The sequence below is a fragment of the Heterodontus francisci genome, chromosome 3 (genome assembly GCF_036365525.1).
Source record: "Heterodontus francisci isolate sHetFra1 chromosome 3, sHetFra1.hap1, whole genome shotgun sequence".
In the NCBI taxonomy this organism is placed as follows: Eukaryota; Metazoa; Chordata; class Chondrichthyes; order Heterodontiformes; family Heterodontidae; genus Heterodontus; species Heterodontus francisci.
Genome location: NC_090373.1, coordinates 31,937,922 through 31,964,708, shown reverse-complemented (window position 1 = coordinate 31,964,708; position 26,787 = coordinate 31,937,922). Strand labels below are relative to the sequence as shown.

Sequence of the window (26,787 nt, the reverse complement as noted above, 5' to 3'; positions counted from 1 at the left end):
GGAATAGACACAATATCCCCTCAGGTCAGTGGTGTAGAGCTTCAGGAGCAGATGTTTTTCTCTGTACGGCTCCAGCACAGTAGACTGAACCCTAGACATGAGCATACACGTATCACACCTAATTTCTGTGAATGAAAAAAAAAGAACTCTGCTTTCTCACACTATTCCCACATTCCTTGATTCCCTTAGTGCTCAAACATATATCAGTCTCAGTCTTGAATATACTAAACGATAGACAATAAACAGCCCCCTGGGGCAGAGAATTCCAAAAATCTACTACCCTCTGAGTGAAGAAGTTTTTCCTCATCTCGATCCCAAACAGCTGACCCCTTATCCTGAGTCTGTGACCCCTAGTTCTTGACTCCCCCAGCCAGGGGAAATGGCCTCTTAGAAGTTGGGATAGAACATTTCTGAATAGTTTAGGAAAAATAAGGCTTGATGTGTTACTTAGGGTGCGAGTAACTGTGTGTTTTGGCTGGTTGTTCCCACTTTATGTTTATATACCTTTCCTTTTATCTTTGAAGGGCAGAGCTGGGGATCATGAATCAGATGTTAAAGTAATAGAGGAAAAGTCCAACTGCCAACAATCCTACAGGTTTTGGATTTTACCTGGCAAGTGGGTGGAGATTCATTATGATCGCCTTGCTTTACTGACTTTACTTGACAGGTATATGGTTCTGTTCTTCTTTGTTTTAAAGCTGTATTACTTCATGGCAACTATGCGTTATTACAAACCATAAGAAATAAAAATTTTGTAGATGCTATTACTTTATGATGGATGTTGCTTTGAAATAGTATTAGTACAGGACATAACAGTGAAGCCAGCTAATTACAGGAATTTGCTACTGCAGCAAGATCCCGAGATAATTACAGATGAGGAAGGCCATTAGGCTCATTTCAGCTCGTACATCCAGAATGAACCTAAAGCTGTAGTATCCAATTGGTTCTTAAATGATTCCAGGTATTTCACCTCCACTGCTCTGCCTGGGACTCCATTATGGGCATGTGTGAATAAATTTCTGATACCGGTCCCAAACCTACTAGCTTAAACCTCTGATCCCTTGTTCTATTGGAACTAGAGTTTAATTTCAAGCAAGCTTCCTGATTTACCTTGCCATACAATTTACTATCTTGTAAACCTCTAGAAGATCACCTTTTCGATGTTTCCTTTCAAGATCCAAGTTTCTCTGGTCTCTCCCTGTTAATCATCTCTACACCCATTCAGTCCCCACCGCTCAATCCCCCCACAATCCAACCTCCCACTCGGTTCCCCCCACTCTCACCCCCCAGCCCCTGCCCCCTCAATCCCCCTCACTCAGTAGCCCCTGCAATGTAATTCTGCTAATAAGTAATTGTTTTCTGTTTGTCTGCCAATTTGTTTTTCATATCTGAGCTATCCTGCATGGGCAGTTTTATGCCTTTAAAGATGTTCCACCTGTTCTCTGTTGAAGTGTTGTTGAACACTGATCTCCCTGGGCGATTTGCTGAGGTTGTTCCCTCATTTCTTTTTAAATTAAGCCTGTTTAAAATTATTTATCTGCTCCTGTATCTTTGGTTTTACTGAATTCCAGATCAGGTTAAATCATTCAGTAGTCACTGCCCTCCAGGTGTGCTTTGACTCCCACATCCTGTGTGTTGTTTGGATCATTTACAATTATCAGGTCTAGATGAGCAAAGCCTTTCAGAGATTTCGTGATGCAGTCACGCACTTCAGTTGGCAGCTTTGGCCAGAGTTTCCTCCATGGCTCCCTTGATCAGCTGCTGTAAATCTTCCATAACTCCAGATAGACTGCGTAAAAAGAGCTACCGTTGAGCTTATGGAGACTGATCAGGAGAATGTCAGAGGAGATTCTCAGCACCTGGCTCCAAACCTCTTTGTGTTTCCCCAATGTATATTAAACTGACTGAACCCACCCATTAAAAATAAATTAGAAACAACATTCAAATAAACATTTACTATATTTTCACAGGAATCAGGAGATTGGGGAAAATGTGTTAGCGGTTTGCTTGGCTGTCCTTGTTGCCCTTCTTGGATTCAGCCTTCTTAACCAAGGATTTTTCAAGGACCTCTCGACCTTTCACTTCTGTCTGGTTATTGCAAGCTGTCAGTATTCCCTATTAAAAGTAAGTGAGAGTGTTGTGTCCTGTCCCTCATTTGAATGGCAGTAATGTGTCACATTTCTTGACTGCTCTTTTCTTCTCCTGTTTCAGAGTGCTCAACCTGATCCTGCATCACCCATACACGTAAGTTATGAAAACCATACTTGAAGGGCAAATGCCTGAAATTTAACTCAAACACTTTATCAGGTTAAAGGGCAGTCCATATGATTCCAACCTTTCAGAATGCCAGCCCTTCCACCTTCCCAAGGCAGCACCTAGATTTTTCTTGGCTTCAGCCACTTTCCCTGTTCCAGTAGATCACTTTCTGTCTGGTTTAATAGTCCTGCATGCTCCTGTTAGATTGAGGCCATCTCCTGACATGTAATGACCCAAAGTAGACTTGTCAGACGCAGGGTAGGGTTACCAACTCTGTTTAAACATATTCCTGGAGCTATCATCACATGATCGTCTGCCTCCAACCACCCCACCCCCACACTCCCACCATTGGTCATCAGACAGATCCAGCTTTGCGGTGTCAGACCCCCGACATTCCAGCCATTGCTCACCCAACATGTCCATCCTCGCAACACCCTGCCTTTCCAGCCAATTGGAAAGTGAACAGACTCTTCATTGTGCAGTTGGATGACTTTTGAATGTCAGTCAAAAAGTCTGTTTTTTATCTTTAGATATTTTTATTGCTAGTAACCAATTTATTCAAAGAATTTTTTTTTAACACCCCTGTAATTTTTCTCCTGGGTTTTTGGCTCACACTAGTGTTCTATAGATTACTCTTCAGTTCTTGGAGGACAGGCAACTCTCGGTGCAGGTGACTGACAAGGCTGTGTTGATTGCTCATTCCACATTGCCCTTACAGCAATTTAGAGCCAACCATGTAGAGTGGGACTGGAGTCATAAGTAGGTCCTGACTGGGTAAGGAGAGCAGGTTCTCTTCCCGAAGGCAATTCATAAACCAGTTGTGTTTTCACAATGATCTGGGAAATCTTATGGCCATTTAATCTGCCAGCCCATAAATCACCAGATTTACGGAATTCAGTTTCACAACTTGCCATGCTGGGGTTCACAACCTCTGGCCCCATTCAGCAAGCAACACTTGCTTCGGTTTGTCATAACCCCGATTTTCCCTGTTTTCCTGCTTCCTTGTGTAATCCAATTTGCACTCCGTAACTACCACTGCACTTTGTACTGTGACCGTCCTGAGCATTAATGTGAAACTGAAGGGGAGTCATGAGTACTCTGGTGATGTGCAGAATGGCCTGGATATTTTCCCGGGAATGTTTGCCAGGTTGCTGATGTGATTGAGCTGCTGGGCTGTTTCTTTGTGTTGAAAAGGGGGAGCAGAAAGTAAGAGAGAGAAACTTTGTGTGAGAGTTTTGTAGGGATGGAGAGGGGCTCATATTTTGCAGAGCCCAATGTTGTCATTCGTAATTAATTCATAGTATAATTATTCCCAAAATGCTCAATGTGGAGGGGTAGATTTTCACTTTCAATGAAGAGGAATAACGGGCGGGGATGTATAATGGGCGGGTATAAAATGGGGGTTTATAACATGGGGTAAATAACGGGCAAGTGTAAAAGGGGGATGGATAATGGGCGAATGTATAGCGGGCAGGGGTATAGAAACGGCAGGTGCAAAATCGGGGTATATAATGGACGGGTTTAAAAGAGGGCATGTTTAACAGCGTGGTTGTATAACGTTCGGGGTGTATGATGGGCAGGGTGGTGTATAATGGGTGGGGAAGGTTAATTACGGGTATGGTGTATAATGGGCGGGTATATAGCAGACGTGTATTGCAATGGGCGGGTGTATAATGGATTGGAGTGTACAACAGGTGTATTGTACTGCAGACAGGTTGTATAATGGGTGGTTGCATATTGGGCAGGTATATAATGGACGGAAGGTGTATAACAAACAGGTATATAATATGCAGTTTATAACCGGCAGGGTGCTTTATGGGTGGTTGTATAATGGGCAACTGATACTATATTGCCCAAAGTGAAAATCCATCCCATTAATTTAAAAAGATTTTTTTTTAAAATGAACTTTGTTCCAACTCTAAAGCTGCCCTGATGCCCTATTTGCAAGGCCTCTAATGCCCCTAACTTGATCAGGCAGTTATAAGATCATTTTGACCACCCCCCCACCAGCCCTCGCAGGGCACAGCTCTCACTGTGTAGAAGTTCTTCAAGGCCAAAGAACCCCCAAAAAAGTGGGGCTCATGGCTTCTAGTCAACAACAAGTTGCGTTTATATGCCACCGTTAGCATAGTAAAAGGTCCCAAGGTGCTTCACAGGAGCGTTAGCAAAATTTGATACTGATCCACATGAAGGGACATTAGTTTGGTCAAAGTGGTAGGTTTTAAGAGCATCTTAAAGGAGGAGAGAGTGGTTGAGAGGCAGGGAGGTTTAGGAAGGGAAATCCAGAATTTAGGGCTAGGCAATTGAAGGCATGACAATGGTTGAGTGATTAAAATGGGGGATGCTCAAGAGGCCAGAATTGGAGAATCGCAGAGTTTATGGAGGATTACAGTGATATGGAGGGGTGAGGCCATGGAGGGATTTGAAAACAAGGATGAAAATTTTAATATCGAGGTGTTACTGGATTGGGAGTCAATGTAGGTCAGCAAGATGACGGGTAATGGTTGAACGAGACTAGATGCAAATGAGGATATGGGCAGCAGAGGTTTGGATAGTTAAACCTATTTTAATATTGCAGTGCAGAATTGAGAACTGTTCAGAGCGATTCAGTTTATGTCCAAGTGCACAAGAGAGAATAAGACCATTAGCAAGAAAGAGTTAAGCAGAGTCCTGTTCTTATGAATTTTGACCTTTTGCATGTAGCAGTGCTGCTTGTCACAATAGGTAATGCACGTTCATTCAGAGAGACTATAGAATGGAGTAAGAATTGTCTCAACATCAGTATTTACAAATATTGCAATATAGCATTGGACAGAGATATTGCTGTGAGCCACTGCAGTCTGGATATGAGCGAAGAGTCTGTGATATTCCTGCACTTCCCAAGGCAGCTCAGTTGAGCACGATTAGATCAAATGTGATTTTTTTTCTTGAAGCAAGCATTATTACTGTCATAACCTGTAAAAGACCCAAATTTCAAAGAAAATAATTTAGTGAAACTTGACTTTTCCACAATTCCTGACATTCAGCAGATGTGAATCCCAGGACAAAATTACTGCAGGTAACTTCATTTTATTATAGATAATCTCCCCTGAGGTGTCAGCCGTGGATCGGTGTGTAGCTCTCTTGTCTCCGAGTCAGAACTCTGTGTGTGGGTTCAAGTTCCACTCCGGGGACTTGAGCACAAAATCTAGGCGGACACTCCCTGTGCAGTACTGAGGGAGTGCTGCACTGCCAGAGGTGCATCTTTCAGATGAGATATTAAGCCAAAGCCCCATCTGCCTCTCAGGTGGATGTAAAAATTTGTATGGCACTATTTCAAAGAAGTGCAGGGGAGTTCATCCTGGCCAATATTTATCCCTCAACTAACAGCACTCAGAAAAAAAATTATCTGGCCATTGCTGTTTGTGGGATCTTGCTGTGCAAAAAATGGCTGCTGCATTTCCTGCATTACAACAGTGAGTACACTTCAAAAATACGTTATTGGCTGTAAAGAGTATTGAGACATCCTGCATTTGTGAAAGGCGCTGTATAAATGCAAGCTGTTGAGGCTGGGGGTCAGCTGAAAATTTCAAAGATCCTAAGATCAATTAATTTTTGTTAGGCAAGGGTATTAAGAGTTACAGAACCAAGGTGAGTAGATGGAGTTAAGATACAGATCAACTGTGATCTAATTGAATGGCAGAATAGGCTCAAGGGGCTGAATGGCCTCCTCCTGTTCCTGTATAATAGGCTTGAGAGGCTGAACCTCGTCTTCCTGTCCCTGTATAACAGGCTCAATGAGCTAAATGGCCTCCTCCTGATCCTATATAACAGGCTCGATGGGCTGAATGGCCTCTTGCTGTTCATGTGTAAAAGGCTTGAGGAGTTGTTTATGTATAACATGCTTGAGAGGCTGAATTGTCTCCTGTTCATGTCTAGGAAGCTTGAGGGACTGAATTGTCCCCTCCAGTTCTCATATTCCGAACAGCAGAGCTGCCCCAGTATCTCATTGAGTAAATGCTGAGTTATACCAACCAAGAGGGCACAGTGGGCTGTGGTCCCCAATGATCTCAGGAGGCTGATGAGTGCAATACACTTGGGTCTCAGTGTCCATGATGACACAGAGAGCTGCTGCCGCCAGTAGGACTCCACTCTGGGTGGGGGGGTGGGGGCATGGTTTGGGGGGGGTTAAGCATCCTTGTGTGCTAATTTAGCACAGCCACCATGATGAAAGTGGAGAGACCAAAGGAGCTGGGATTGTTCTTGGAGCAAAGAAGGTTAAGGGAACATTGAATAGAAGTGTTCAAAATGTTGAGGGTTTTGATAGAGTAGGTAAGGAGAAACTATTTCTAATGGCAGGAGGGTAACCAAAGGACATAGATTTAAAATAATTGGCAAAAGAACTCGGGGAGATGAGGAGAAAGTTTTTCATGCAGCGAGTTGTTGTGATCTGGAACTCACTGCCCGAAAAGGTGGTGGAAGCAGATGCAGTAGTACCTTTTAAAAGAGAATTGGATAAATACTTGAAGCGGGAAATATTGCAGGGCAACGGGAAAGAGCAGGAGACTGGGATTAATTGGACAACTCTTTCAAAGAGCCAGCACAGGCCTCAACCCGTCAAAATTTTTGAACACCTCTGTTAAGTGTTACAACCTCAGAGAGACCGTTAATATTGAAATACAAGATATGAATCTCCAGACCAGTTTATAGAATTACACGACGAGATTTCACGTTTTAAGACTTTTAGTGTAACAACTAAACTTAAAGAAATTCTCATTAACTAAATAGTACTTTGTAAGTAGCTGATACCCCAAATTACAGAGAAAGATTAACGTTTCAGGTCAGTGACGCTTCTTCAGAACTTCTAATGGCAGGAGGGTAACCAAAGGACGTTAACTCTGCTTCTCTCTCCACCGATGCTGCCAGACCTGCTGAGTGTTTCCAGCGTTTCTTGTTTTTATTTCAGATTTCCAGCATCCACAGTATTTTGCTTTTATTACAGAGAAAGGTATTTTCTTCACTTACTAAAACTCTTAGACCTCACAGTACACTTATACGTTACACAGTCCTCTTTGATGGCGAAATCTTAGCGGTTAAAAGTCTCAAACTCCTCCCAGTTTCAATGGGTTGGATTTCCCAGACTTTTCTCAAAGTCAATGTCCTCTTTGCTCACTTCTCTGAGCACTTTTGAACTGGATGTCCGTGAATAAGGTGATCCCTGGTGATCCTGTTGATCTTTTACTTTTATGCAAACCTCAATTTTCAAAACAGGTTCAAGTCTTTGCAGCTTTTTGCTCTAGCAACCATCTGAGAGCAGGTGTTCCCTCTCTCTCACTTGGTTGTCTTCTTTAAAGCCTGCTCTGGGGTTGCAACTGCTGGTCTTCTTTACAGCCTGTTTGCCTTGAGAAAAATCTGTTGAATTTATCTGGAATCAAAAGTCAATAGCCCATTGTCCTTTGCCAATGTGCAAAGTCCACTAGTCTGACTACAGCAGAACCACCCGGCTTTCCATTGTTTCCAGGTGTTAGCAGCTGCCCTGCACATTCACATCCTCAGAATCACTGACTCCTTGTTTATGATCTGAAAGTCTGGGAGGGTGAAACTCATTGTTCTTCAGGTGTTATACTCCTGCAGACTCTGCTTTTTAAAAAATGTCTTCGATCTGTGTTCTCTGTTGTCTGGTAACTAAAATTTCCATCTTGTCTTTAAGCAGAGTTGATGTGAGGTCACCTAACTTCTTTGACTCCATCTTAAACTTTTAAAAATCACAGTTTTTAAAACACAATCATGTTACAAAGTCCAGCATTCATAGGTTTCCCCTTAACTTCTCTGCTCTAAGAAGAACAATCCCAGCATTGCCAGTCTCTCACGAAACTAAAGTCCCTCATCCCTCTCCAAGGCCTTGACATCCTTTCTAATATGTTATGTCCAGAACTGAACACAATACTCCGGTGATGATTGTGTTACAACCGGGTGAGGAAGGGATCTTAGGCTCCCCTCTTGCCCCTTCTCTTTTTTGGCTGTAACAGGGTTTATCTTTTAAAACACAGTGATTTTAACTTACCACCTCAGTGAGCCTTTGCTCACTGCACTCTCATTACAATTGCAAATGAATCAATCAGACAGGCTTTCTTAGGTTTAAACAAGAAAGATGTAAGTTTATTAGGCTTAACACTCTAACCCGATTAAAATTACTAAAATACGCGATGCGACCACCCTCGCATGCATATGAGAGGCACATACACACAAATAGATACAGAGGGGAGAAAAGAATTGGGGGGGGGTGTGGTGTTTAAGTAGTGTTAGCAATAAATGAAATACAGATAGTGTCCTTTGTGTCCTTGATGTAATGTATTTAATTGAGGTTAAGGTCTGGGAGTCCTTGCTGGGGCCACGTGCACAATTCCAGACTTGTTTCTTTGGTACCAGAAGGCCGAGAGGGGCTTTGTCTGTAGTCTTGAAGTATAAGCTGCCACTGTGGGTTCCCTGGGACTTTGCTGGAGAGAGAGACAGAGAGAGAGAGCGAGACTTTTCTTCTGCCAGTCAGTTGCAGTCAGTCTCCTTTCTGTGAGGCACAATTCAAAAAGCCCCAGTCTGGCCAGCAGGTGACCATCTCTTTGTTATAAACAGCAGCTTCTTGGAGGGTTGTTGGATTTCAAAGCTTTCCAGACACACTCGGTGGGGGGTGGAGTTCTGGCTCTTACACAGTCAAAGAATGTTGATCACCACTATTGCCCTGACCAAACTTGTTAATTGAATCAAGGGTCACCCCCATTGTCTCTCCATTCATGTCTCTTAGCCAGCCCCTGTCCTCAGACTGCAAATGTGCAACCAAATGTTTTCAGCTGCTCAGTTCTGCTTTTTTTAGACAAGTTATTTGCAATGTCCAGTAGAAAAGTTTCAAGCAGTGTCCCATATGACAAAACTAATATGTTTCCGTTTGGCAGGTGTGATTTCCGTCACACCTCCGCCCCATGCCGAATGAAATGCTATTTTAGGGAAGCATTTCATGATAAATTAGAAGGAAGAGAAAATACAGAAAAGCACACATGCATTTCTCTCATTCATTCTCATCCATTCAGAAATCTTAATAATTGTTTCAGCCTGTCTTTTCCTTTGTAGCAGTGCTGCTTTAGACTGCCCCTTGTCCCTTGAGCTGGGTATGAGATAGTAATATGTTGCCCAAGGGGTTCAAAGTTTCTTTAATATCAGCTTGCAATAAGTTGGAAATGGGCATCCCAATAGACATATGATTTTTGGGGAGGTTTGAGATTTGCACATTTCCATAATTGTCTAGGGTGCCTTTGTTCCTGTTGGGGTCTGCAGGGGAATTCACAGAATCACACAGAATCACAGAATAATACAGTGCAGAAGAGGTCCTTCGGCCCATCGAGTCTGCACTGATGCATTAAAGACACCTGACCTGTCTACCTAATCCCATTTGCCAGCACTTGGCCCATAGCCTTGACTGTTATGATGTGCCAAGTGCTCATCCAGGTACTTTTTAAAGGATGTGAGGCAACCCGCCTCTACCACCCTCCCAGGCAGTTAGATTTAATTAGCTCTGGGTTGGAACTCTGATAATGGGAGTCAGCAGTGAGTTGATTCACTCTGATCTCACTTTCAGTGCTCTGGTGAGTCATCCAAGTGCTGCTTACTTCAGAGTATTGTTGGTTCCTTTTTCTCCTGACTGTGGGGGAGAATTCTTGGCTAATCTTCCCTTCGTCCTCTGGGACACTCTTGCTTACAGGTATTTGTTCAAACACCACTGCACACCCCTGTGGCACTTTGACTAGGTGAGGCATCACCCTCATTGTTTCTCTGCCCTCTTGAGGACTTCCTTTATCCCTGCAAGTTTCTACAAATGCTGTTAGTAGCCCTGGTAGGGTGCTTCTGTTGTCTGCATTTACATAGGAGGATGTGGGCTCTAATTTTTCCAATATTTCAGGGTTGGCTGACCAGACAGCAGGGGTTTTCATTTGGGAATCTTCCTGAACCTCCTTTAACCTGTCCTCTTTGTCATTTTTGTTCCGTTCCTCTCTAATGCTCTGCCAGACCTGTGCCTGTCTGACCCCTTTTGTTCTCGGCAGTGTTCCCTTACAATTCGCCAGCTTTCTGCTGGAGGATTTCCTAAAAGCTGATACAGGAATTAGGGATGCAGATTTCACTACAGGTTGGGGTTTCCTCTCAACCTCGTACATGTGGCAACTTCTACAGTACTCCACCACATCCTTGTGGAGTTTTGGCCGGTCAAACCGCTATCTTATGCGGGCTTTGGTTTTTTGTATACCGACATGTACAGCCATTGCCAACTCATGGGCCATTCTTAATGTTTCTCTCCATACCTCTGCGGCACCACTAACTGGTGAACCACTGTGCACTCTTTGTCCTCAGGTCTGTGAGGAGAGCACCATTTCATCATCAGTACTTCAGTTTTTAAATAGTAGCAATCAGGGACTCCCTTTGCTTCAATTTCAGTCTGGGCAGCCTGTGCTAACTTTCTCAATACTGGGTCAGCTCTGAGCCTCAGCTAGGGAAGATCCATTTAATCCATTCCCTGGGTCCTCTAACTTACCAAAGAAAGTTTCAGACAGACAGCATGGTCATCTGTCTGCAGTGCCAATTCAGTCTCCTCTGGGGGAGCTGGTTTGGCCATGGCCCAAGCCACTACACAGTCAGGGGAACTGCAGGGGACTGTCTCCTGCCACTGCCCTGTCTCTCTGACCTCCTTCGGTCTCTCTTTCACTACTGGGGAAGCTACCACCCTCGCACCCGTTCGGTCATTACCTAGGAGCAGGTCAACCCCATCCGCAGGCAAACTAGGGACAATCCCTATGGTCACCGGTCCTGAAACTAGGTCGCACAGGCATACACTGCCTTCCAATACCATTCACCACCGTTCTGGTGGTTACTGCACACTCTGGGGGAAAGGTCATGTCTTTTCCCAGCAAAAAGGATCTGGTGGCCCCTGTATCCCTGAGTATGACTATGGGCTTACTTGCCCCATTCAACGGGTATGGGGTTACTCTCCCTTCAGATACAAAATCCTTATAATCTTCAGGGATCCTATTAAATTTTCCTGCACCCACAGCAGTATGTTTTCTGGGTCTTACTGCTGCTGCAGTTAAAGCCACAGCCTGCTCGGCTGCGCTTTCCATCAGGGTCTTTTCTTCTTTACTGAGCGGGTGTGCCCTGATTAACCCTACAGGCTTTCCCTGTAATTTCCAGCAGTGAACTCTGAGGTGACCTGCCTTATTACAATGGAAGCACACAGGCCTCCGGGTCTCACTCCTACTTTCAGCACTATCTCTTTTGGCTTGAGGAGGGCCCCTGTGTGACCTGCTTTTCGTTCTCCCCCAGGACTGCTTGGGCTCCTGTCACCTTCTCACCCTTTGTCCTTTTCGGGTTTGTGGGGGTGAGTGACTAGGAAATGTTTTCCCCAGGGGGACCGACTTGTATATTAGAGCAAACTCATCAGCCAGAATTGAGGCTTGCCTTGCATTATGTACTTTTTGTTCCTCTACATGGGTCTTTATAGAGAGTGGGAATGAGTTTTTAAATTCCTCGAGGAGAATTGCCTCTCTGAGATTTTCATATGTGGGCTGTACTTTTAAGAGCCTTCAACCACTGGTCAAAAACCAGCTGCTTACTCCTCTCAAACTCCAAGTAAGTTTGGTCAGCTTGTTTCCAGAGGGTTCGGAACTTCTGGTGGTAGGCTTCCGATACTAGCTCATATGCCCTGAGAACAGCACTTTTGTCAGTTCATAATTTGATGACCTTTCGTCTGGCAACAGGGAATAAACCTCATGGGCTTTTCCTGTTAACTTGCTTTGCAGCAGGAGGGGCCAGCTCTCAGCTGGCCATTTGAATTGCCTTGCAAATTTCTCAAAAGATACAAAAAATGCTTCCAGGTCTCCCTCATTGAATTTTGGGATCAATTGGGAAAATTTTAAAAGTTCAGCACGGGTCCCGAATTACTTATATTCTTCATGCTTTCACTGGGATTACTCTGCCGCCCCCCAGCTAACTCAAGCCACCGTAGCTCCCTTTCATCCTGTTCCTTCTGGAAAGTTCTCTCTCTCTCACTCTCTCTCTCTCTCTCCCTCCTGTTTCTCTTTTTCTCACTCCTCTCTCTCCCTTTCCCTGTCTTCTAATTCAAGTTTCCTCTGTTCCAATTGTATCTCTGCTAATATTACCCTGTCGGAGTTTATTTCTAACGCTGACTTTGATTCTTCGGGTTCAAGGGGAAAATGGTTGGCCACTAGTCTCAGGAGTTTGGATTCCCTGGTTTTGGCACGGAAAGTGATCCCACAGTGCTCGGCCATATTCCTCAACTCCTCCATAGATAGTGCCTTTAACTTATCGCAAATTACTTCACCCTGGCTTGAGGAGGTACTGGCTTCGGTTGCGGACATGTAAGTATTCTAGCACAAAAACCACAAGAAAACCTGTATTAAAGTTTTTTCTCTTTTGATTGGGATCAATTTGATTTCCCACTTCAAATTTCTCATTTGTCTGTGGGTCCAATCTTGGACTAGAGCCCCCAAATTTATGTTACGACCAGGTGAGGAAAGGGTCTCAGGCTCCCCTCTTGCCCCTTCTCTGGTTTGGTTGTAACAGGGTTTATCTTTTAAAACATAGTGATTTTAGCTTACCTTTGCTCACTGCACTCTCATTACAATTGCAAATGAACCAATCAGACAGGTTTTCTTAGGTTTAAACAAGAAAGATGTAAGTTTATTAGCCTTATCACTCTAACCTGGTTAAAACTGCTAATATACGTGACGCAACCACCCTCTCATGAAGATGAGAGGCACGTAAACACAAATAGATACAGAGGGGAAGAAAGAATTAGTGGGGGGGTTGAAGTGGAGTTGGCAATAAATGGAAAACAGGTACTGTTCTTTTTGTCCTTGATGTAATGTCCTTGATTGAAGTTAAGGTCTGGGAGTCCCTGCTGGGGCCACGTACACAATTCCAGACATGTTTCTCTGGTACCAGAAGGCCTAAGAGGGGCTTTGTCTGTAGTCTTAAAGTGTAAGCTGCCATCGTGGGTTGCCTGGGACTTTGCTGGAGAGAGAAACAGAGAGAGAGAGAGACTTTTCTTCTGCCAAATCAGTTGTAGTCTGTCTCCTTTCTGTGAGGCACAATTCAAAAAGCACCAGTCTAGCCAGCAGGTAGATGATGTGACTATCTCTTTGTTTGAAACAGCAGCTTCTTGGAGGGTTGATGGATTTCAAAGCTTTCCAGACATTTGGTGGGGGATGGAGTTCTGGCTTTTACACAGTCAAAGGATGTTGATGACCACTATTGCCCAGACCAATCTTGTTAATTGAATCAAAGATCACCCCATTGTCTCTCCAATCATGTCTCTCAGCCAGCCCCTGTCAGAGTGCAAATGTGCAACCATGTTTTGACAACCGTTCAGCTTTGCTTTTTTAAACAAGTTATTTGCAATACCCAGTAAAAAAGTTTCAAGCAGTGTCCCATATGATGAAATTAATATGTTTCCTTTTGGCAGGTGTGATTCCCATCATAATTGCTTTATATAGGTTTCGCATAACTTCCTTGCTTTTGTATTCTATAATCTGTTAATAAAGGATTCCATATACTTTTGTAACAGCCTGTGTTTTTCCTCATGTTTCTCCCAGGGACACAATAGAATTGTCGCATACAGCAGATCTATTTATTTTTCCATCTGCTGTAGCCTTGTGTGGGTTTTGGATCTTGGGAGTAAATGCACTCGACTTCCAACTCTTACTTTGTATGGAATCAGATTAATATCGCCAGAAAACTTTGCTACTGCCAGAGATTTTATTATTGGTGAGTTAACACGTATAATTGTATGTTTAACCATTAAAGTGTTGGTTGCAGTGCTCGCTGTGGTAATCTTACAAAGCTGTGGTCTCTTTGCTGACATCTTCATTCATTAAATATCTGTAAATACATTGCTACAAATTGAAAGAAAGAAAGGAAGAAAGACTTGCACTTGTAAAGCATCTTTCCCTACCTCCCAAAATGCTGTACAGCCAATGACATGCGGTCTTGAAGTGCAGTCCCTATTATAATGTAGGAAACACAGAAACCGATGTGGGCACAGCAAGCTCCCACAAACAGCAATGTTATAATGACCAGATAAGCTGTAGGTTGAGGGATGAATATTAGCCAGGACACCAGAAAGAGCTCTTCTATTATTCTTTGAATAGTGTCTGTGAGATCTTTTATATCTCCAGCTAAGAGGGCAGTCAGGGCCTCGGTTTAACGTTTGATCTGAAAGACGGCACCTCCAACAGTGCAGCATTCCCTCAGTACAGCACTGGAATGTCAATCTATATATTGTGCTCAAGTTTCTGGAGTGGGACTTGAACCCATAATCTTCTGCCTCGGAGACAAGAGTGCTACAAGATCAGTTTAAAAAAAACGCATGCTCCGATTCTAATTGTTCACTGCACTTGAGATTATTAAAACACAGTTCAGCACAGAAAGAATTGGGGGAAATGCCAAAGTGGAACTATAGATGTCACTAACAATAGCCCACCAGACATGCCCAGCAGTCAAGGAGAAATATGCTATTATTGGGAACTAGTGCCTGTCATTTCCTATCCATTGCTACGAGCTGTATGTACCATTGCTGCCAATTCTATGCATCTAATTTTGTTGCATTCAGTATTATCTGTAGCTTTAGGTAAGATGAGAAGCTAATGTCCATTTGACTCTCCACAGAAACAAGATGATGTTTTTGTACAGCCAAGTGACATATCAGATTAAAGGTTTTGTTTTTAGTGTGAACTCTGTAATATTGCTGTGTCTTCTAATATAAGTAGAGTCGGGATTCACATAGAGATGTATGTGAAAGAATTTTTCTTGAGGAAATCAACAACATTCCCTGCTTTGACAAAAGAGATATGAACTGACATCGCTTAGGGAATTGTGGAAAGGTGCTGTGACTGGAGCTGGCAGAAATTATTGCCAGAAACTGAAGCCAGACCAGATGAAGTATATCTTGTCCAGAATTTTATTTTTGTTTGTACAGAATAATCTTCAGTGATCCATAGCTGCGGATCTGCAAATATTTGTGCAAATGTGTCGCCATCTGCTTTTGGTGGCAACAGGACCCAGATTATTAACCGTATGTGTGTACACAATGTCCTGGGAGCATTAAGCAAGTTACTGTATTCAACTGAGCCATATAAGATACCAGGACAGACGACCAAAAGCTTGTTCAAAGAGCTAGGTTTTAAGGAGAGTCTTAAAGGAAGAGAGAGTTAATGAGTCGGAGAGGTTTGGGAAGGGAGCTTAGACCCTAGGCAACTGAATGGTAGGACAATTCAAACAGCCTGTCCAACAATACTGTGATATCTTCTGCATATCCTTGGATATGATATGGTTCTTGCCTGTGACCCTCCAGGTAGTTTAATAAGGAAACACACTATCCCAGAATTTGAGACCCTGTAGAGCAAAACTGAAGAAGAAACTCTTCATATTTGTCTTAGACAGAAGCTCTGATCATAAATAGAATGATCCTTTTTCCAGATATTCTAAAGTCCCTATTTTGCTTTAGTAAAGAAGATGTAAATGTAGACGGAGATATAACTTAAGGGAAGGTCTTTAAATAATGAAAAACCTGATTTTCGACATTGAAGATGGGATCTTTTTAGCTTTCGCTGTCAAAGTTGTCTGCCATAAAGAAAGGAAAGAATTTGCATTTCTATAGCACCTTTTACAACCAGTGAAGTACTTTTGAAGCTGTAATCTAGAAAATGTGGTAACGAATTTAAGAGAGGAGCACAGTGGGTGCTCTCTGGCCAAGGAGGGAATCTGGTAGAAGTGGGAAGTCTGCTCGAGGCGGGAGGGGTCCGGTGGGGAAGGTGTCTGGAGGAACGGAGAGTCTGATTGGGGGGGTGGGAGTGTGGTGGAGGGGGTGGAGTCTAGTGGAGGGGGTGGAGTCTAGTGGAGGGATTGGAGTGTGGTGGAGGGGGAGGAGTCTGGTGGACAGGGGTTGGAGTCTGGTAGAGGGCGTGGAGTCTGGTGGACAGGGTGGAGCCCTGTAACCTCCAGTCTATTGGCTGAGGGGAAATTCTTTGTGATGGGAGAAAACTATAAGACCTTGCTGAAGAGAGTGCTCTGATTCTGTAGATGACCCAACATAAGAAGAAGCAAGATTTCTGTAGTTTCTTTCACAACCTCAGGGCATCCCAATGAAGTATTTTGAAATGTTATCACTGTTGTAGTGTTGGAAACGCAGCAGCCAATTAGTGCACATCAGGATTCCACAAACAGCAATGTGATAATGACCAGATAATCTGTTTAATTGATGTTGATTGAGGGATAAATATTGGTCAGGACAACAGGTAGAGAACTCCCCTGCTCTTCTTCTAATATTAGACATGGGATCTTTTCGATCCACCTGAGAGGGCAGATAGGGGGCCTCAGTTTAACTTCTTATCTGAAGTTGGCAACCCCAACAGTGCAGCATTCCCTCAGTACTGCATTGGGAGTCAGTCTGGATTATGTGCCTAGGTCTATGAAATGGGACTTATCTCTGAGTCAGAAGGATGTAGTTTCCAGAGTGCTACCAACTAAGCCACAGCTGACACATCTATCATGGTTAACATGATCAGGAATGGCTAGGGCATGCTTCCTGGATGGGTCTGAGCCTGACCAGTGGGTCCAGGAGGTCTGGAGCCATGACTGTGTGGAGAGAAGGTCCTTTCAACCATCAGTGAACCCACCAAACACAGTTGCCAGAGGAGGCTGGAGGGGGAATTGTTGCATCCTTTAGTTGTTGTGGTTTGAGAGGTTCTGATGTGCTGTGTTGCATTGGGTCACAGAGACTGTCTTCCTCGTTTTCTTCCACACCCCAACCTTGTTCTCTCTCTGGCTCCTGCTTGTTCATCTACTTTTCACCTGCTTTCAAATCCCTCCATGGCATCGCCTCTCCCTATCTCTGTAATCTCCTCCAGGATATCTGCACTCCTCTAGGAACATAGGAGCAGAAGTAGGCCATTCAGCCCTTCGAGCTCGCTCTGCCATTCTAGATCATGGCTGATCATCTACCTCAATGCCATATTCCCGCACTATCCCCATATCCCTTGATGTCATTAGCAACTAGAAATCTATCGATCTCTGTCTTGAACTTACTCAGTGACTGAGCTTCCACCACCCTCTGGGGCAGAGAATTCCAAAGATTCACCACCCTCTGAGTGAAGAAGTTCCTCCTCATCTCAGTCCTAAATGGCTTGCTTTTTATTCTGAGATGGTTCTCAGATCCCCTGTTTCTAGACCCCATAGCCAGGGGAAACATCCTTTCTGCATCTACCCTGTCTATCCCTTTAAGAATTTTGTAAGTTTCTATGAGATTGCCCCTCATTTTTCTAAACTCCAGAGAATACAGGCCCAATCTCTCCTCATAGGACAATCCACCATCCCAGGAATCAGTCTGGTGAACCTCTGCTGCACTCCCTCCATGACAAGTATATCCTTCTTCAAGCAAGGGGACCAAAACTGCACACAATATATAGGTGCGGCCTCACCAATGCTCTATACAATTAAAGCAAGACTTCTTTGCTCCTGTACTCAAACCCTGTTACGATAAAGGATAACATACTGTTTGTTTTCCTAATTGCTTGCTGCAGCTGCATGCTAGCTTTCAGCGACTTATGAACAAGGACATCTAGGTCCATTTGGACATCAATCTCTCACCATTTAAGAAATACTCTGCATTTCTGTTCCTCCTACCAAAGTGGATAACCTCACACTTATCCACATTATATTTCATCTGCCATGTTCTTGCCCATTCACACAGCCTGTCCAAATCCCCTTGAAGCCTCTTTGTATCCTCCTCAGAACTCACATTCCCACCTAGTTTTGTGTCAAGCGCAAATTTGGAAATATTACAGTTGGTCCCCACATCCAAATCCTTGATATAGATTGTAAACAGCTGGGGCCCAAGCATTGATCCATGCGGTACCCCACTGGTCACAGCCTGCCAACCTGAGAATGACCCATTTATTCCTATCTCTGTTTTCTGCCTGTTACCCAATCCATGCTAGTATATTACCACCAATCCCATGTGCTTTAATTTTGCTTAGTAACCTCCTATGTGAGATTTTATCAGAAGCCTTCTGAAAGTCCAAATACACCACATCCACTGGCTCCCTCTTATCCATTCTGCTAGTAATATCCTCAAAAAGCTATTAACGAGTTTGTGAAACATTATTTCCCCTTCATAAATCCATGTTGACTCTGCCCAAGCTGACCATTATTTTCTAAGTGTCCAGTAATCACATCCTTTATAATAGATTCTAGTATTTTTGCTACTACTGATGTCAGGCTAACAGGTCTGTAGTTCCCCGTTTTCTCTCTCCCTCCTTTCTTAAACAGTGGGGTTACATTTGCAACCTTCCAATCTGCAGGCACCATTGCAGAATATTTAGAATTTTGAAAGACGATCACCAATGCATCCACTATCTCTCTGGCCATCTCTTTCAACACTCTAGGATGAAAATCATCGGGTCCTGAGGATTTGTCAACTTTCAGTCCCATTAGTTTCTCCAATACTTCTTTTTTACTAATCCTAATTTCTTTCAGTTCCTCATTCTCACTGGACCCTTGGATCTCAAGTATTTCAGGGCAACTTCTTGTATCTTCTTCCATGAAGACAGACACAAAGTAATTAGTTAGCTTCTGTGCCATTTCTCTATTTTCCATTATAAATTCTCCTGTTTCTGCCTGTAATGGACCCACATTTGTCTTTGCCAATTTTTTCCTTTTTATATACGTATAGAAGTTTTTACAATCTGTATTTATATTTCTGGCCAGCTTACATTCATATTTTATTCTCTCTTTCTTTATCAATTTCTTGGTCCTCCTTTGCTGGATTCTTAAATTCTCCTAATCCTCTGCTTACGACTTTTTTTGGCAACAAAACTAATTCTGGCCTCTTGTGCATCCCTGATTTCAATTGCTCCACCGTTGGTGGCCATGCCTTCCATTGCCTCGGCCCCAACCTCTGAAATACCCTCCCTACACCTCTCTGCTTCTCCACCTCGCTTTCCTCCTTTAAGGCACTCTTTCAAACCTACCTCTTTGACCAAGCTTTTAGTCATCTGACCTAATATCTCTTTTGTGACTCGGTGTCATATTTTGTTTGATAATGCTCCTGTGAAGTGCCTTGGGACATTTTATTATGTTAAAAGTGCAATATAAATATACGTTGTTGTTGCTATATTAACCCTATCAGTTTGTCTACTCTTGCTATACATTTCATCCTTGTCTCTGTGGGTAGCACTCTCCCTTTGAAGTTAGAAGGTCGTGGGTTCAAATCGCACTACAGATTCTTGAGCACAAAATTTAGGCTGACACTCCCAGTGCAGTACTATGGGAGTGCTGCAATGTTGGAGAGGCAGTACTGAGCGAATGCTGCATTGTTGGGGCTGTACTAAAAGAGTGCTGTATTATTGTAGGGGTAGTAGTGAAGGAGTGCTGCACTGTCGGAGGGGCTGTCTTTCAGATGAGATGTTATTCTTAGAGGAGCATGGGAGTTCTCCTGAGGTTAAAACTATCAGGAAAGACTGAACAGACTGCGGCTCTTTTCTCTGAGAAAGAGCAGGCTAAGGGGTGACTTGACTGAGGTCTTTAAAATTATGAAAGGGCTCGATCAGGTAGATGTAGAGATGATGTTTCCATTTGTGGGGGAATCCAAAACTAGAGGCGAGAAATATGAACATACATACAAACATATGAATTAGCAGGAGAAGTAGGCCATTCGGCCCCTCGAGCCTGCTCCGCCATTCAACAAAATCATGGCTGATCTGTTTGTGTCTCTAATTCGATCTACCCCTGATAACCTTTGATTCCCTTGCCTAGCAAGAATCTACCTCCGCCTTAAAAATATTCAATGACCCCGCCTCCACCACCTTCTGAGGCAGAGAGTTCCAAAGTCGCACAACCCTCTGAGAGAAAAAAATTCTCCTCATCTCTGTCCTAAAAAGGGCGACCCCCTAATTTTAAAACAGTGCCTCCTAGTTCTGGACTCACCCACAAGAGGAAACATCCTTTCCACATCCACCTTGTCAAGACCGTTCAGGATCTTATAAACTTCAATCAAGTCTCCCCTCACTCTTCTAAACTCCAGTGAAAACAAGCCCAGTCTGTCCAATCTTTCCTCATAAGACAATCTGCTCATTCCAGGTATCAATCTAGTAAACCTCCTCTGAACCGCCTCCAACACATTTACATCCTTCCTTAAATGAGACCAAAACTGCACACAGTATTTGAAATGTGGTCTCACCAATGCCCTGTATAACTGAAATATAACATCCTTACTTTTATTTTCAATTCCTCTCGTAATAAAGGAGAGCATTCCATTAGTCTTCTTTATTACTTGCTGTACCTGCATACTAACTTTTTGTGACTCATGCACCTAGAACACCGAGATCCCTCTGCACCTCAGAATTCTGTAGTCATTCTCTGTTGAAGAAATACTCTGCTTTTTTATTCTTCCTGCCAAAGTGAACAACTTCACATTTCCTACATTATATTCCATCTGCCAGATTTTTGCCCACTCACTCAACCTATATATGTTGGTCTGCAACCTCCTTATGTCATCTTCACAACATACTTTCCTTCCTATCTTTGTGTCATCTGCAAGTTTAGCTACCATGCCATCGCTGCTCTCGTCTAAGTCATTGATATAAATTGTAAAAAGTTGAGGCCCCAGCACAGACCCCTGCGGGACTCCACTTGTCACGTCCTGCCATTCAGAAAAGGACCCATTTATGCATACTGCCTGTTTTCTGCCAACCAGTGAATCTTCTATTCATGCTAATATGTTACCCCCGACACCATGAGCTCCTACTTTGTGAATAACCTTTTATGTGGCACTTTCCAAATGCCTTCTGGAAATCCAAGTACAGTATGTCAACGGGCTCCCCTTTATCCACAGCGCATGTTACTCCTTCAAAGAACTCCAATAAATTGGTTAAACATGATTTCTCTTTCACAAAACCATGCTGACTATTCTCAATTACCTTGAGTTTCTAAGTGCCCAGCTATAGCCTCCTTAACGATCGATTCTAACACCTTCCCCATGACAGACGTTAAGCTGACTGGCCTATAGTTACCTGTTTTCTGCCTCCCCCGCACCACCCACCCCACTCCCCCCACCCCCAACCCCTTGAAAGTGGGAGTATATTTGCTACTTTCCAGTCTGATGGAGCCTTTCCAGAAGCCGACGAATTTTGAAAATTACCACCAATGCATCTACTACCTCATTAGCCACCTCTTTTAAGACCCTAGGATGAAGTCCATCAGGACCCGGGGACTTGTCAGCCCGCAGCTCCATCAGTTTGCTCAGTGCTACCTCCTGGTGATTGTAATTTCATCAAGTTCCTCTCTTCCTTCCACCTCCTGATTTACAGCTATTACTGGAATGTTTTTTGTATCCTCTATAGTGAAGACAGTAGCAAAATATTTGTTCATTTCATTTCTGCCATTTCCTTATTATCTACTATTAGCTCCCCATTCTCACTCTCTAGAGGACCAACACTCACTTTACTTACTCTTTTCCTTTTTAAATACCTGTAGACACTCTTGCTATCTGTTTTTATATTTCTAGCTAGTTTCCTCTCGTGCTCTAATTTCTTTCTCCTCATTAACCTTTTAGTCATTCTCTGCCGTTCTTTATATTCTGACCAATCATCTGACCTGCCACTCATCTTTGCGCAATTATATGCCTTTTCCTTAAGTTTGATGCTTTCCTTAACTTCTTTAGTTAACCATGGATGTAGGGAATTCAGGAGAAACATCTTTATCCAGATAATGGTAAGGATGTGGAACTCACTACCACAGGGAGTGGTTGAGACGAATAGCATAGATGCCTTTAAGGTGAAGCTGGATAAGCAAATGGGGGAGAAAGGAATAGAAGGATATGCTGATAGGGTGAAATGAAGAGGGGTTGAAGGAGGCTCATGTGGAGCATAAATACTGGTATAGGCCAGTTGGTTCAAATGGCTTGTTTCTGTGCTATAAATACTATGTAATATCCTGGCCAATATTTAGCCCTCAACTAATATCATTATGAATGCATAATTTATTTAAGTGCTGTTTTTGAGGCTTTGCTGTGTACAAATTGGCTGCTGATAATACTTCAAAAATAGTAATTAATTATCTGTGAATCCCTTCGGGCACTCTGAGGTTGTGAATGGTGTTTTATAAATCCAAGTTCTGTCTTACTCTATCTGAAAAAAATTGCAAGCAAATTAACTTGAGCTGTTTCAATCTTCACCAAATTTTACAATGTAGTCACCTGATCAAATTCATGTTGACAGAAGCTGCTATTTAAATTTTCAACAACATTCAAACAATAGGTTGCAATGGCTTTGGAGGAGGTAAGTCGCTTTTACTGATGAACCCCCTGAAGGATGAATTTTTCTGTAAAGCTGATTAAAAATGCAGTGCTCCTACAGTACAGCACTCCCTCAGTACTCCCTCTCTGACAGTGCAGCACTCCCTCAGTGCTCCCTCTCTGACAGTGCAGCGCTCCGTCAGTACTCCCTCTCTGACAGTGCAGCACTCCGTCAGTACTCCCTCTCTGACAGTGCAGCGCTCCCTCAGTACGCCCTCTCTGACAGTGCAGCGCTCCGTCAGTACTCCCTCTCTGACAGTGCAGCACTCCCTCAGTGCTCCCTCTCTGACAGTGCAGCGCTCCGTCAGTACTCCCTCTCTGACAGTGCAGCGCTCCGTCAGTACTCGCTCCCTCAGTGCTCCCTCTCTGACAGTGCAGCGCTCCGTCAGTACTCCCTCTCTGACAGTGCAGCGCTCCGTCAGTACTCGCTCCCTCAGTACTCCCTCTCCGACAGTGCAGCACTCCGTCAGTACTCCCTCTCTGACAGTGCAGCGCTCCGTCAGTACTCCCTCTCTGACAGTGCAGCACTCCCTCAGTGCTCCCTCTCTGACAGTGCAGCGCTCCGTCAGTACTCCCTCTCTGACAGTGCAGCACTCCCTCAGTGCTCCCTCTCTGACAGTGCAGCGCTCCGTCAGTACTCCCTCTCTGACAGTGCAGCGCTCCGTCAGTACTCGCTCCCCCAGTGCTCCCTCTCTGACAGTGCAGCGCTCCGTCAGTACTCGCTCCCTCAGTACGCCCTCTCTGACAGTGCAGTGCTCCGTCAGTACTCTCTCTCTGACAGTGCAGCGCTCCGTCAGTACTCCCTCTCTGACAGTGCAGCACTCCGTCAGTACTCCCTCTCTGACAGTGCAGCACTCCCTCAGTACTCCCTCTCTGACAGTGCAGCGCTCCGTCAGTACTCCCTCTCTGACAGTGCAACGCTCCGTCAGTACTCCCTCTCTGACAGTGCAGCACTCCCTCAGTGCTCCCTCTCTGACAGTGCAGCGCTCCGTCAGTACTCCCTTTCTGACAGCGCAGCGCTCCGTCAGTACTCGCTCCCTCAGTACTCCCTCTCTGACAGTGCACCGCTCCCTCAGTGCTCCCCCTCTGACAGTGCAGCGCTCCGCCAGTACGCCCTCTCTGACAGTGCAGCGCTCCGTCAGTACTCCCTCTCTGACAGTGCAGCGCTCCGTCAGTACTCCCTCTCTGACAGTGCAGCGCTCCGTCAGTACTCCCTCTCTGACAGTGCAGCGCTCCCTCAGTACTCCCTCTCTGACAGTGCGTCAGTACTCCCTCTCTGACAGTGCAGCACTCCGTCAGTACTCCCTCTCTGACAGTGCAGCGCCTCCTCAGTACTCCCTCTCTGACAGTGCAGCGCTCCCTCAGTACTCCCTCTCTGACAGTGCAGCGCTCCCTCAGTACTCCCTCTCTGACAGTGCAGCGCTCCGTCAGTACTCCCTCTCTGACAGTGCAGCGCTCCGTCAGTACTCCCTCTCTGACAGTGCAGCTCTCCCTCAGTACTACCTCTCTGACAGTGCAGCGCTCCGTCAGTATTCCCTCTCTGACAGTGCAGCGCTCCCTCAGTACTCCCTCTCTGACAGTGTAGCGCTCCCTCAGTACTCCCTCTCTGACAGTGCAGCGCTCCCTCAGTACTCCCTCTCTGACAGTGCAGCGCTCCGTCAGTACTCCCTCTCTGACAGTGCAGCGCTCCCTCAGTACTCCCTCTCTGACAGTGCAGCGCTCCCTCAGTACTCCCTCTGTGACAGTGTAGCGCTCCGTCAGTACTCCCTCTGTGACAGTGCAGCGATCCCTCAATACTCCCTCCCTACTATGCAGCACTCCCTCAGTGTTGTTCCTCCAACAGTGCAGTGCTCCCTCAGTACTGCCCCTCTGACATAGTCGCACTTCGTTGGTACTGCCCCTCTGACAGTGCAGCAGTTCCTCAGTACTGCCCTTCTGACAGTGGAGCTCTCCCTTAGTATTTCATATTATGGAACAGAGAAGCTTCAATTGTTGAAACTCAGTGTTTTCTAGTTGTGGTGCCCACATTGTGTTCTCTCTCTTGTTGCCCTCACTTTCTCCTCTATTCCTGTTATCTGACCTTCCCAGGATACAGCTATTGGTCTTGCAAGTTATGGACAAGTATTTGATACTTATCCCAGATTTCTCAACATCCTATTAGCACATCTCAAGTTCTCAACGCTGGAGTGGATGAACTCTCAAAATTATAATTTCTTTTACCTCTTTCTCTTTGAAGGTTTTACAAATCAAGCATTAATATCTCTGTACAATCCATCATCAGTTTACTTGGTTATTCAGTGTTCCCATGCCCATGGCAACCATTGCGTTATAGATGTTAAATGTCAACACAGATATTATGGAACACAGGAATGGGCCTGGGCCATTACTACCTGCTGGGCAACAATAATGTTGTGATATATACTTAAGTGAATATTTCAGTACTAGCTGACAGATTTCAAATGAGAACACATTGTATTTGCTCTGTTGGATCAATCAATTAAAATGACATGTATGTGAGGAGGGATCGAAAGGCTCCCCTTTGGTCCCTCTCCTTGCTTGACTGCAACAGGATTTATTTCTTTTAAACAGTGGATATGTTTACTAATTCAGTGAGTGCTATGATCATAAAAGAACCAATCGGACAGGTTTTGATGAGTTTAAACAAGAAAGAGGTTAGTTTATTGTACTTAAAATTAAAAGCCGATCTAAGTAAAATAATGAACTAGGCTCCACCTTTCTCTCTCACACACGCACACAAACAAACGAGAATCACACACACATGAATAGGTTCCAGAGTGAAGAAGAATAGATTGGTTGGATTAGAGTACAGAACAAATTAAAGAATATATAGTCCATGGAGTCTGGTAATTCACTTGTTTTCCAGCTGAACTCGTGGTCCTGCAGTTTCTTGTTGGTCGAGGTGGCCACCTGGTTCAGGGTTTTCTTGGAGACAGTGATGTAGATGGTTTTCTCCCCAGAGTCTCTGTCTGCAGCATGAGAGACTTGGATGTTTTGCAGCCCACGGGCAGGGTTCGAACCTTACAGCGTTACCTGGAGAGAGAGAGAGATAGAGACAGTCCCCCACTTGTATCCTGCATTGGTTAAAATTCAGATGCTTGCTTGCTTTAGCCAAACGAAACTGTAAGTTTTCACACAGATGGAGAGATTGTTTGTCCCAGTGTATTCTCTTTTGCACTTTAATGAGACCCAAGTGTAAGAATTTCAATTTCTCTTGGGTCTCATTGTTTCAGTGTTTAGGGGTTGAGGGCTTGTCTCCACCAGTGTTAATGTGCAAGATGGCTTTGAATGTCTTGCTAATGAAGACAATTCCAGGTAGCTCATTCAAACTACATAAGCCATTGTTCTGGATGAGGGCTATTTAGGCATACGTCTCCACCTCAATACCTTGGAATGTGAGGTATTTCAATGCACATTGCGGTGGCCTTTTCAGCTGCTTTCTTTTTAAAAGTTTAATTCAAGATATTTGTCTCCTGCTTTATTTTTAAAGTTTAATTTAGTTTTCCAACCAATGGATTGAAAAAAATCATTTGGCATAGCATGTTTTCATGACATATGATATACTGTATTTAGCTGCAGGATGCAATACTGATCCAAACAGACCAGAAAGCTCCTGGGTTCAATCCTGCACTGGGCTAAGTTAATTGATCCAAGCTGAGAAGGGATACATTTGAACTGTGCGTGCTGGCCTAAGGAGACTGAAAAAGAACAGACACAGTTCCTCTTCCTGATTGCCATCCAGTGACCACTTCTGGAAAGTATGCATAGGAAGATTCCATAGGAACTTTCAAAAGACAATTGGACATGTACTTGAAGAGAACTAATTTGAAGGGTTATGGAGAAAAAACTGGTGTGTGGGGCTAAATTGGACAGCACTTTCAAAGGGCCAACACAGGCACAACAGTCCAAATGGCCTCCTTCTGTGTTGTAAGACCCTATGATTCTACTCCTCTTACTCTCACAGTGATCTCTCTCCTGTTGTCCTGGCTGTGTTCTCTTTCATGTTGCCCTTGCTGTTGTCCGGTGTTCCTGTAGCTCTGACTGTGTCCTCTATTCCTGTTGCCCTCTCTGTATTCTCTATTCCTGTTGCCCTCTCTGTATTCTCTGTTCCTGTTGCCTTCACTGTG

The 26,787-nt window shown here is 44.1% G+C and overlaps 1 protein-coding gene across 1 annotated transcript in view; it reads left to right on the top strand.

Annotated features, from left to right (window-relative positions):
- Positions 1-26,787, top strand: part of LOC137366750 (pecanex-like protein 1) — a 329,693-nt gene that overhangs the window by 130,033 nt on the left and 172,873 nt on the right. Inside the window, exons 10-13 of the mRNA XM_068028407.1 lie at positions 525-667; positions 1,971-2,124; positions 2,212-2,244; positions 13,887-14,058. Of these exons, the coding sequence (XP_067884508.1) occupies positions 525-667; positions 1,971-2,124; positions 2,212-2,244; positions 13,887-14,058 (502 nt within the window). The remainder of the gene's footprint in view (positions 1-524; positions 668-1,970; positions 2,125-2,211; positions 2,245-13,886; positions 14,059-26,787) is intronic.